Genomic DNA, 13,445 nt, shown 5'->3' on the forward strand with positions numbered 1-13,445 from the left:
TACATACAAGAGGAAATGAGGGGAAAGGGAAAAATAATACAAGGGGGAGAAATGAATGACAGTAGAGGGGGTAGAGAGAGAAGAGGGGAGGGGAGGGGTGGGGAAGGGAGGGGGGATAGTAGAGGATAGGAAAGGCAGCAGAACACAACAGACACTAGTATGGCAATAAGTAAATCAATGGATGTGTAACTGATGTGATTCTGCAATCTGTATATGGGGTAAAAATGGGAGTTCATAACCCACTTGAATCAAAGTGTGAAATATGATATATCAAGAACTATGTAATGTTTTGAACAACCAACAATAAAAAATTTAAAAAAAATTAAGCAATAAAAAGTAATAGAGTAGAAAAAAAAAGAACTTAAGGAAACTAGCAGCTATGGTTAGATAGACAACCTATGGAATTCTAATTTAATTTGTAATATATTTGTCAAGTTTCTTAAAAGGGAATTTTGATAAAAAAGATATGGGATTTGGATTTTGTAGTATTAGTGGAAGGCATAATGGGAAAGGAAACCTTTAATTAAATGCATGAAGGGCTGTTGAGGCATCCAAATAAGATATAGACTTTATTAAATGTCTAAATATGATGCCTCAATTCTTCTAGAGTACAAAAGAATGTGAGAATAAGGTAGCACTGTATAATAATGGACTCAAAAACTAACTTTTTGGGTAATGGTTTAGATTGGGAGACTGGAGTAGGGACAAAGTACTCAACAATCCCAAAAGTCTCCATGAAGTACAAAATGAATGAAGGTAGGATGCCATTTGGAAGAAAAAGTTAAATTTATCACATCATACATTTATTTCAAGGAAAAAATTAAAAAGTTATTTAGACCCTCCTTGAGGGCATTAATTTTATCTAAGTAAGTACTAATTCATACCAGGAGAAAATTCAACATTTAGAGAACATGTATATGGGTAGATATTAAGTAGATAATATGCTAGGTCTTTTCTGTATAATGTGATTTCATCTTCATTTGAAGAAACAAAATCTCAGAAAAGATAAGCAAATTAGTCAATGGACACACAGCTAACAACTGGTTATCAGATAAAATTCCACAAGTGTCTAAAACAATGATGCTTTCTACCACACCAGGCAATATTTTTCATTTCGGGAGTACTAACCACCATTAACGATGATGCCTTACAAAAACTGAACAAGAAAAGTCAGTGCCAAACTCAGGGCATCTTTTATGAGTTAGAAAGCATTGACATAAATCTTACAGTAACAGCAGGAAACAATGGAATTGTAGAAACAGTAAGACTGAATTACCATTTATTAGGAGGAAAAAGTTAATTTCAGAAATGAGTTGATGCCTATTTGGAAAAAATAAGAAAAGGAAATACTTCAAAATAATAAAAGTGGTCAATTTTTGGAAAGAGAAGCATAGAATTCTGTTTCTGCTCAAAACCTATTGAAAAATAAGGTCTAGCTTTATTAGCATAAATAAATCTTGAATAGTAATATAATTATTAAATGATATTCCCAAATCCCTAAAGTGATTGAAGCAATAAAAGACAGAAGTCCTTGGATATATGTAGTAATCCCCTCCTGTAACCGTCTTCCACCATAAAGTTCTAACAACTTTTCTAACTACTGGGCACATAATCTGAAAGCACTGTCACTACCACACACCAGTCTCTCAATAGGAATGATGTTCACCATCTGATGAAATAAGTGTCCACACAAAAGTTTATTCTCTTACCAAGATCCTGAACAAATATCTAACTTCTTTCTGAAATCTATTTTCCTCAACTGTAAATGGTGTTAATTCCTATGTTGCAGAATTGTTGGGGATCATAATAGAAAAGTGTTTAGCACAAGAACATGAGCATATAAACACTCAATATAGTTATTGCTTATATTATTATGAATCTTTCATTATAACCCACAATTATCCATAACCTTACAAGAATTCCACGTATCCTCATTCATTAAAAGCAACAATATGTACATTCACCATTTCAAAAGCTTTGGCTAAGGCAATGAATGGTCTTTGATGCAATTATCATATTTCTTCAAGATAATAAATATTCTCTGCTATGTTGTAATTCCAGGAATAGTCTAAAGCTCAGAAAATAGCTTATGAGTTCAGTTCTAATGTTTACCGCCCCCCAACAAACTAATCACTGGGCAACAAAGATTCCTTCGTCAATCTTCAAATCAATAATAATTTTTGATGGCTATAGACTATGCCAATTTCCTCACCTCACCTGAATCTAAGATGCTCTAGTCACAAAATTAAGTAATTTATTCAAGAATTCTATAAACATAAGTGTCTTTTCTATTTTAATAAAAATAAATAAGAACAAGTAGAAAACCAAAAGTTTTCTTTGGTGGCTAGAGAATGTCTACATGACCAGATGGTTTAAGAGTCTTCTCTATCATTTTAAAGGTCCTGCTTTATTCTTCCAAACAAAAATCTCTTGAGAATTAATATTCAGGCTTTTATTATCTGAATCTAATCTTACATCCCGGTAGCTAGCATGGCTTTTAGATTATTTTCTTCAGAGCTACCCAAAACAACTCAAAAGCACCTACTTCAGCTTGGCAGAGTGCATGAAGACCTTGTAACACCAAGGCTGCTGGAGTAGCTTGATCAGGCTTGGTGCACTCATTCAGCACCTGAGAAATAGCTGCCAACATGTCTGCACCATGTTGATAGGGCCTGCAAGAAATGACAATTTAAAAACAAAATTAGAGCTTACTATTCCCAGTTTTTGTTTTTGTTTTTTATAATACTATGATTAAACCCAGAGCCTTGTACATCGAGCTACATCCTGGCCTTTTTCTTTTCTTTAGTTTTGAGACAGGTTCTTGCCAAGGTGACCAGGCTAGCCTTGAACTGTGGTCTTCTTGCCTCCACCTCCCCAAGTGGCTGGGATTACAGGCATCTACCACCACACCCATCTCCATTCCCAGACCTTTTGAACAAAAAGCATCACATCTTTTCTTTCCCCAGGTGCCTACTATATGTTAACCCTCAAATAATAACATCGTATTTTTATTCAAATATTTATACCATGTTGATTTCTACTGACAATGCTCATTTTTGTTTTTACATAAAAATTTATTCAAAAAACACCTTTTAACAAGTTTTATTCTCCTAAATCAGAAATCCTATATGGTGTGAATTGAGAAAAACTCAAGTCTATAATAATGATAAAAAAATACTGACTTATCTTATTGAGACTATTAGTAAAGACAGAACTATTTCAGCCTGGTATCTGCTCTGAGACCAGGCACTATGAAAACAGAGATTTGATCAGGAGATGATTTATGGTAGTAGAAATACTAACGTGATAACACCACAGTGCTGAGGATGATAAAAACACTGATACAGATTACAAGTGACTGAGTGCCTGTCTCCCACCAGGCACTTCCAGACCACCTCACTCATCCTTCTCCCCTTCCTTCTACCTGTTCCACATTTACAGTGCTGTGCCCAGAACATCTTTAACTGCAGAGTTACACAGGTCTATTCTCAGAATTCCTGCTTATCCTTCAATGATATATTTTTTTCCTAATTAACAAACTGTCAATTGAGGAAATGGCCTGACAGGATTCCATTCGTTCACTGCCCCACAAATGGAAATGATTTTCTAAAGCTGAAAAATTCCAACATATCTTAAGGTAGTATCCGAAAGGAACACTGAATAAGTTATCTATTGTCTCTGAACTGTTTTGCTAGCCAATCTCTCCTGAACCTCAGCCTTAAGTATGTAAAATCAGAATGTCTGCTATTAACCTCTCTCAAATCTGAAATTTTTTCCATGCCAACACCTCAATACAATGCAGACTTCCAGGTGTTGGGCTGCATATTTGTAATATATATATATATATTATAATTTGGACCGAGGTGATTTTTTTTTTTTTTTTTTTTGTGTGTGTGTGTGTCTGTTGCAGAAAGGCAGAAGCCTAGAAAAGAAGCAGAATTACTAGGGCTTAGATTCCAGTAATTCTGACCAGGATTTTACTTGAAACAGGAATTATCCATGTGATCAAAATCTGAGCCAAATGTCCACCAAATTTCAGGAAGCACCATTCATACCTCAGTCACTGACAGTAAGCAAGAGGCTTCCAGAATGCTACTAGGCAGAGGCGTAATAACACACAAAACTGCAAGACTAAAGGTGAATTCAAATACACTCTATTTCCTCTGCAAATATTTTTACCTTACCCCATGCAAGAAAAAAAAAAAAGGAAAGTTAGAGCTTTGCTCTTGCATTTCAGTCTTACCTCCTCTAACCTATTTAGCAATCTCTAATCTAGAACAGTCAGTTCTCTATCTTCACCTATGGGTTAAATTTTGGATAGAAATTCAACATTATTTATGTCCTTGTTATAAAGTCCTAATAATTCCATACAGTGAGTCACACAGAAGATCTTCACTATAAAAATGCTTTTTTTAAGTTTTTTTTTTAATATTTTTTTAGCTGTCAAAGGACCTTTACTTTATTTACATGCAGTGTTGAGAATCGAACCCCAGGGCCTCACATATGCTAGGCAAGCGCTCTACCACTGCACACAACACCAGCCCTTTTCCCTATAAAAACACTTGTAAGATCAGGTATAACATAGGCAGAATATAAAAAAAGAACAGCTTAGGACTGTAATCCACAGCTTTGTTTTCAGGAACTTATATACAGAAAAATAGAAAGCATAACATCATTTGTTTTACTGTAATATTAAACTGTTATCCAGAAAAGTATATAAATATCCCATAAGTTTGATACAAGACTAGACCTGAAAGGGAAAGACATGCTTGCTTCTCAAAGTTAATGTCCAATAGTACTAAATATTACAATCAAAAAACATGCGTTGAAAAATTCTTTATTCTTTCATATAATAAAATTTTTTAAAAAGTAAATATTTATATATGTATACATGTATATACACATATATATATATATATATAAAAATATATCCAAGAATTAAGCACATTTTACCTTTGCTTGCATACATCTCTGATTGATGCTGCTTTTGCAATCAGTTTCTCCCACTGCAGTTCCTTGCCCACAGAAAGAGAAGGCACATCAGACATGGCCATGAAGTGTTGTAGCTCAGGATACACACGGTCCTAATAAGGCAGTTTCACAAAAAAAGGTAATTTCCCAACATGAGTTGAATAATCCTTATCTCCTTTTATGCAACAATGTTTACCTCCAAATCTTACATTTGCATTGGAAATTATAATGCATTTCTTCTAATCAGCAGAGAAGAATGCTGTTGTGATTACTGAAGATTTTCGTACAGACCCATGTACTGTATCATTTCATAAAAAAAGAAGAAAGTGGCTATGTCTCATCCTAATTACAAAGGCTCTAATCACTTACAACCATATTTCCATTACTTTCTCACACAAATGGAAAGATAAATTTCAGAAATAAGGAAAAAAGATTATTTTATATTCTCAACTACTCTGAGAGCCAATCACAACTGACTATATTATAGATCAAATACATCACAATAAATCAAAATTACTCAGTGCAATCATTGATGCCACTCACACCACTACATCAAAGCACTGTCACACATAATGACATTTTTCTTCACTGAAAGGAACATGTTAATACTCATACAAGTGTACTTCTGAGCTTACCTGTTTTTCCCACAAAGATGTCAACAGGCGCAAAGTGACACCTCTCAGTTGTGGGGTAGTTCCAAGAAGTTGGATTACTCGCAGAATCTGTCCTACACACACCTAGGAAAATATTAAAGAAACGCTGGATTCATAAATGTAAATGTAGACAGCCTTAAGGTTGACAAAAGCACTTTAAATTCCTTGCTATTAAGTGAAGACTGAAATGGAAGCTTGCTGAAATATTACTCATCTTCTTAGAGGATGGGAAATAACTTTGGTAAGGGCTAGCTAGCAATCCTGGGGGAACAGAATCTTAGAAAAAACAGGACCTCAGAGGATCTCAGAGAAAGTCAATGTGAAAATTTGGATATGAAGTAACTTAGAAGAATTAATTCTTGGGGGTAGGTAGGGAAGAATAGAAGTACTTTGGATTAAACAAAGAAGAATGAAAGGAAGGGATAGAGAATGGGAATAGGAAAGACAGCAGAATGAATCAGACATTATTATCCTATATGATTACATGACCAATGTACAACCTGAAGAATGGAAAGTTATATTCCATATATGTCAAAATACATTCTACTATAATGTATAACTAATTACAACAAATTTACAAATTTTTTAAATGAGTAATTCTTAAACATGGACCAATAAGGGAAATAGTTATTGGGGCTTACAATTTCATAATACCAAATTGAATTCAATGTACTATTTAGGCCTCATTTTCTTTTTTTATCCCAAGTAAACTGATTAATATACTAACCTTGTGAACACCAAGCATAGGTAAAGTATACAATATATCATTATATAATATAGGTTCCAGTGGTCTTCCCAATTTGAACATCAAGACTGGAATCAGATTTGGTACCTAAGATGAATGTAAATATATATTAACTACAACTTATTCTAAAAGCAAGCAATCAATTTATAAAGCAATGTTTACCTCTTTTTTTCTTGAAAGGAATATGACAATGAATAAATCAGAAAACAAAAATGTCAGTTAGCTATTTGTTATTAATGGCAATACCAATAGCATTCCACTTTTCATAATTAGCTTCCAAAGTATTTTTCTTAAACAACTATAACATTAACTCAGAATACATAAATTAATATATATTCTACCCCAAAGAAATCTGTAGTTCTAACAAAAAGTCAAATTTCAGCTGAATTAAAAACAACAAAATAAGTCCTATAATAATGAAATATTCAATGGGTTCCTCCAATGCAAAATAATTAAACTTGGTATATTATAAGGGGATTAAGAATTAATGGATTAAAATTTCTATAGGTTCCTATTTCAATCTTTACATGTAACAAAATGAGAAAAGCAATTTATTCATGGATCACACAATGTAAAATTGTTAAGATGAAAATATTTCCCAAATTCATTTACAAATTGAATGCAACTCCTATCAAAATCCCAGCTGGCTTCCTTGCAAAAATTAAGACACTGGTCTTAAAATTCATATGTAAAAGCAAGAGACACTAAATAGACAAAACAATCTCGAGTAGGAAGAACAAAATTTGAGGACTCAAATTCAAATCTGGAATTGGGAAGTTTGAGAAACCCCAAATTTACTACAAAGCTACAATAATCAAAACAGTACGATACAAACACAAGAATAAAAATACAACTCAATGGAATAGAATACAGGATCCAGAAATGAATGCTTACGTTTGTAATTAGTTTGTTTTCAATAAATAGGACAAGAAAAAATGTCAGGGGAAAAGAAAGATCTCTTTATAAAATAGTGCTGAATTCCACCAACTGGATAGCTACATGCGAAAGAATAAAACTGGACCCCTTTCTCACATCACATGTAAAAAATTAACTTAAAATGGATTTTAGACCTAAATATAAGAGCTAAAACTAAAACATGTCTAGATAAACTTGTAGATTAATGTAAATAACAGTATTAATCAGTGTTCCAAAAGTGGAAATTATATAAATGGTCAACAACTGACGAACTGAAAAATAAAGTGTAGGATAACTAAACAAAGGAATATTGTGCAGCCATAAAGAGAAATGAAGTACTGATACATGCTACAACATGAATGGACCTTAAAAACATTAGGCTAAATGTGAAAAGTCAATCATAAGACATGTGTTATAGGATCTCAATTATATGAAAGATATGCCCAGAATAGGCAAATCTACAGAGAGAGAAATTAGACTAGTAGTTGCCCAGGACTTTTTGGGAGGGGTGGGGCCAGGAAAAGGGTTAGGAAATAGGAAATAGTGAATAACTTAAAATGCCTATAAAGTTTCTTTCGAAGGTGATAAAAATGTGCTCAAATTGACTATAGTGAGATTTGTACAACTCTGCAAATACACTAAAAGCTATTGAACAGTATACTTTGAATGACTGGCCTGAATATAATATTATATATTACTTTTAAAAATTCAATTCAAAATCATTTGCTGATTCTCTACTTTGAGTGAGCACAAAGGGAGTGCCAAAGTAAAAAATGATCTTCCACGTACTGCATTTCAAAGGTGAGTTGTCCAGTATTTGTTAATTTCCACTATCTGTTCTAATCTTAGAAAGCTTGTTCCTTCTAAGGTTAGAAGACATCTACTTTAATTCAATTTCAAGAAGGAAAAATATCTTTTTAACCCCACCAACAAAAAAGTGACAGTTAAACATTAATTCATTAGTGATCCTGATTGTGCTTGACCATGGCAGCTCGTGGAGCAATACATGCAAGGACTGCAGCCTCTCCTTACACAGCCAGAATTTATGGTGTTTTTAACAGAACAGAAATTCTATCACTCTCTCACCTTGGGCAAATGAAGGGAGACAAATTTTTGAATTGGCTTCTTATTTCCCATTTTAATTAAAAACAAAAGGTTATCTTAGATTGCCTTGCACTCATCTCAAATGAAAGATACCCTTGTGGGAAGATTTCTACCAAGACACTCTGACAGATTCTTAGTTCTGGGAAAGGTAATCAGCACATTTAGTGGCATCTTATAAAATAGTGTATTTTGTCATGTGGCTTTTAAACAAATGTTTTAATTATATTGTCAAGAAAGAAATAAAGCACTGTATTTATGCCTAAGAGTACGGGTTTGTTTTGTTTTTTCTAAAGAGCCCTGGCCCTACTAGAAGTTATGTGTTTTTTTTCTCTGGCCACCTCAGAAATAAAGAAACAGAGTAGGAAATAGTCTTAGACTTATTAAAGTTTTGAAAGATGGTAGCCCAAATTAAAAGTCCAGTTAAATGGAAAGAATAAAACATTTGTCATTTTACTTGGAGGAAAAAAAAACAGATACAGTTGTATATCTGTGGAAAATATCTTTTTTGCATAATGATAAGTATGGGTTGATATGTTCATAATAAATAACGTGTAAATATATTTATTTACTTGAGATGTCAATACCAGCTCTTGAGCCTTATACTATTTCAGAGGCAGGAAGAAAAGAAAAAGAAAGAAAATAATACTCAGGCTTTTCCTTAAATTTAAAATAAGCTGGTAAGGACCTGTAATTAACTGTCTTAAGACCTGGATTCAAAATCTACATGCTTTCTCTTTTCACATTCAGAGTTCAAGTCTTTGATAAACAAATTGATTTAGAATCATGGGATTATTACAGGAGTCCCCATAAGACTATCTCAGTAGATGTCTCAGCAGATATCTTGCAATCCAGAAAGGAGTGGGACGATATAATTAAAGCAATGGAGGTGGGGTGGGGGAGAACCAATACTACTATATCTGGCAAAACCATCCTTTAAAAATAGAGAAATAAAGATATTCCCAGATAAATCAAAGCACAGAGATTTCACCACCACAAGATCCGCCTTACAAGAAATGTTTTTTTAAAAAAAAAGTCCTTCAAGTTGAAATAAAAGGACATTAGATAGAATACAAAAGCATAGGACAGCATAAAATTTTCTGGCAAAGGTAAATATGTAAAAAATACAAAAATCCTATAATGTGGTAACATGGTGCATAAGTCACTTTTAATTCTGAAATATGAGTTAAGACAAAAGTATAAATAACTAGAAATCTTAAACTACGGAAATGGACATACAATATAAAAGAAGTAATTTGTGACATCAGAAAGCAAAAAGTAAAAGAACAGAGTTTATGTATGTAATTGAGGTTTATATATGTAAATTGTCAATCAGCTTAGAATAGTGTTACAGCTATATATGTTTCATGTAAGTCTCATGGTAACCACAAAGGAAATAATTATGAGATACACAAAAGAAAATGAATATGGAATCAAACACAAAACCTATACAATGAAATACAAAAGAAGACAGCAAGAGAAAAAAAGAGCTAACAAGATACCAGACAAAAAGCAGTTAACAAAATGGCAATTTTAAACCCTTCCCTACTGATTTTTTTAAGTAAATGAATTAAATTCTCAATGAAATGACAAACAGTGGCTGAATAAATGAAGAAAACAAGAATCAAGTATAAACAATCTATAAGACTCATTTTAGATAAAACGTAGTATGAAAGTTAAAAGGGTATTCAAAACAAATGGTAACAGAGAACACAGTAAGCATACTTAAAATAGACATTAAGTGAAAATTGTCACAAGAGACAAAGAAGGACATTATATAATGACAAAAGGGTTAATTCACAAATATATGTTATATATATATATTGAAGCTAATATCATAGAACTTAAATATAAAAAAGCAAACATTTGACAGCAACACAATAATAGTAGAAGGGGGAAATAGAAACAACATAATGATAGTTGAAGACTTCCATAACCCACTTTCAGTAAGGAAATAGAGGATTTGAACACCACTACAGACCTATTGGTCCTAACAAATATACACACAGCATCCTACCCAATAATAGCAGAAGGTATGTTTCTCTCAATCACACATGGAACAGTCAACAAGAAAGATCCTACAATAGGTCACAAAACAAATCAACAAATTTAAGAGTTCGAAATCATGCCAAATGTCCTTTTCAACTACAATAGAATGAAAAACAGAAATCAATAATAGAGGGAAACTAAAAATTTCACAAATATAAGGAAATTAGGCAACACATTCTTGAACAACCAATGGATCAAAGAAGAGCTCAACAGGAAAATTAGAAATACATTCCAACAAATGAAAGCACAACATACCCAAACTTATGGAAAGAACAAAAAGTACTAAGACATCTAGAGCAGTAAATGTCTTAATCAAAAAGAAAGATCTCAAACAACCTAACTTTATACCACAAGGAACTAGAAAACAACAACATTACTTAAAGGAAGAAAACAAACAGGTATTTTATAAAAAGATCCATAAAATTAACCCATTTTTAGCTAGGTTAAGGGGGGAAAAAAGAGATACAAATATATAAAAGTAGATGTAATGGTAGAAACAGTGCAATCTGAGTTCTTTGAACACTCTAGTCCGGATTTATGTTGACTAACACATTCTCATTCCTTTAAAAAAAAAAAAAAAAGCAGATGTAAAAGAGGAGACATTAAAACTATGCTGAACAATAAAATGGATTATAAAAGACTAATATAAATGATTTTATTTCAACACACTGTGTTATCTAGAAGAAATGGATAAATTCTGAGTAATGTAAACCTACTAAAACTGAAACATTTAGAAACACAAAATCTGAACAAATCCATAACTGGTAAGGAGATTGAATTCATAATTTAACTTAAAAATTTTTTTTAAAATTCCCAACATGGTAAAACACACTTGCAATCTCAGCTATTCAGGAGGATGAGGCAAGAGGATTGCAAGTTTGAGGCCAGACTAGGTAACTTTTTTATTTTTTAGATGAGACTCTATCTCAAAGCAAAAAATTTACAATGGTAAGAGAAGTAGCTAAATGGTACAGTGCTTAACTAGCATGTGTGAGGCTCTGGGTACTGCAAGGAAAAGAAAAAACTCTCAACAAAGAAATTCTAAAGATGCAATGGTTTCACTGAAAAATTCTACCAAACATTTCAAAATTAACATCAATCGTTCCCAAATCTCCACCCCGCCCCCCCAAAAAAATGAATGGAAGAAAATACTTCCAAACTAATTTTGTGAGGCCAGAATTACCGATACCAAAATTGGACAAATATATTACAAGAAATCAAACTACATGACAATATTCCTGATGAACACACATGCAAATATCCTCAAATAACTACTAGCAAACTGAATTCAGCAGCACATTAAAAAAGGTCATTCACCATGATCAAGTGGGATTCATTTCAGGGATGCAAGGATGTTTAAAACATGAAAACCAATCAATGTGACAGATCACATTAATAGAACAAAGGACGGAAATATCACATAATTATCTTAAGAAATGCAGAAAGAGCATTTGACAAAATTCAATGCTTTTCATAATAAAAATAGAAGGAAATTAGCTCAATATAAGATCTGAAATTATAAAGCCCCTAGAAAAGCTTTATAACATTGGTCTCAGCAATAATTTCATTGATCTGACACCAAAAGCATAAGCAAAAAAAGATAAAAAGAGTAAAGTAGATTCTATCAACTAAAAATCTTCTCTGAAGCATAGCAAGCAATAAACAGAGAAAATTGCAACCCACACACTGGAAGTATTTGCCAGCCATTTATCTCATAAGGGGTTAATACCCAAAATATGTAAGAAACCCCACAACTCAACAAAATAATAATAACACCTCAATTTTAAGAAGGCAGAAGGATATTTCTCCAAAGTAAACATACAAATGGCCAACACAGACATAAAAAGTTATTTAATGTCAGTAATTGCTAACTAAATACAAATCAAAACCATTTTGAGATATTACCTCACTACTAGTAAAATAGCCATCATTAAATTCAAAAACAAAAAAGAAATGCTGATAAGGATGTGGAAAATTTGGAAATTTCAGGCACTGCAGGTAGGAATGGAAAATGGTATAGCCACTATGAAGAACAGTATGGTGGTTATTAAAAAACTTTAAATGTAAAAATAAAATAAAACTATCATAAAATCCAGCAATCCCACTTAAGAATATTTACCTAAAAGAATTTAAATCAGAATCTCAAGGAGACATTTGCACTCCTATATTCCTTGCAGCATTATTCACAAGAGTTAAAAACAATATAAATATTCATCAATGGATAAATAGATAAAAAGAATGGGGTCTGTGCTATTTAGCCATTAAGAAGAAGGAAAACTTGTCATATGATACAACTTGGATGAACTTTGAGGACATTCTACCAAATGAAACAAGTCAACCACAGACAAATAGTGCATGGTTTCCTTATTTGTGGTACATAAAGTAGTCAAACTCTGAGAGCAGAAAGTAGAACTATGGTTGTCAGTGGACAGGGGTCAGGGAAACTGAGGGGGTGCTATTCTCTGGGAATATGCAAACTGAAAACATTTTAGAGATCTACTGAATAATGCTTACATAATTAACAACACTGTATCGGTTACACTTAGAAATTTGTTAAGGTAGATTTTATATTATATTTTTACCACCACCACCCCAAAGGAACATGAGATTGTTTTAGAAGAGGTGGGGCTGGAGTTATGGCTCAATGGTAGAGTGCTTGCCTAGCACAGGTGAAGCACTGGGTTCAATCCTCAGCACATCATAAAAATAAAAATAAATAAATAAAGGCATGTGTCCATCTACAACCAAAAAAAAATTAACAAAAAAGAGTCAGAAGAGGCCTTATTGAGTTCATTTAGCTTAACAACTTTATTCTACATATGATGAAAGTGAGGTACAGCGGGATCACAAGGTTTATTGGTGGTGAAGCAAGGATGGCAGCTCATGCCTCAGTCACCCCTTCTTTCTGTCTTGGCAAAGAGGCAGGAACAAAGATTCCAGACTATCTATTACAGGAATGAGGAGCTGTCATGGAAGTCTTCCATTAATTGGCCAGTTCATTGGGGGGGGGG

At 33.0% G+C, this 13,445-nt stretch overlaps 1 protein-coding gene across 1 annotated transcript in view; it reads right to left on the reverse strand.

The window, feature by feature from the left end:
- The window catches only part of Focad (focadhesin), a 260,449-nt gene that overhangs the window by 154,950 nt on the left and 92,054 nt on the right, over nt 1-13,445 (reverse strand). The window contains exons 11-14 of the mRNA XM_048783888.1: nt 6,352-6,456; nt 5,607-5,708; nt 4,954-5,084; nt 2,546-2,672 (exon numbers count right to left, since the gene is read on the reverse strand). Of these exons, the coding sequence (XP_048639845.1) occupies nt 2,546-2,672; nt 4,954-5,084; nt 5,607-5,708; nt 6,352-6,456 (465 nt within the window). The remainder of the gene's footprint in view (nt 1-2,545; nt 2,673-4,953; nt 5,085-5,606; nt 5,709-6,351; nt 6,457-13,445) is intronic.

The sequence above is a fragment of the Marmota marmota genome, unplaced genomic scaffold (genome assembly GCF_001458135.2).
Source record: "Marmota marmota marmota unplaced genomic scaffold, marMar, whole genome shotgun sequence".
Classification (NCBI taxonomy): Eukaryota; Metazoa; Chordata; class Mammalia; order Rodentia; family Sciuridae; genus Marmota; species Marmota marmota.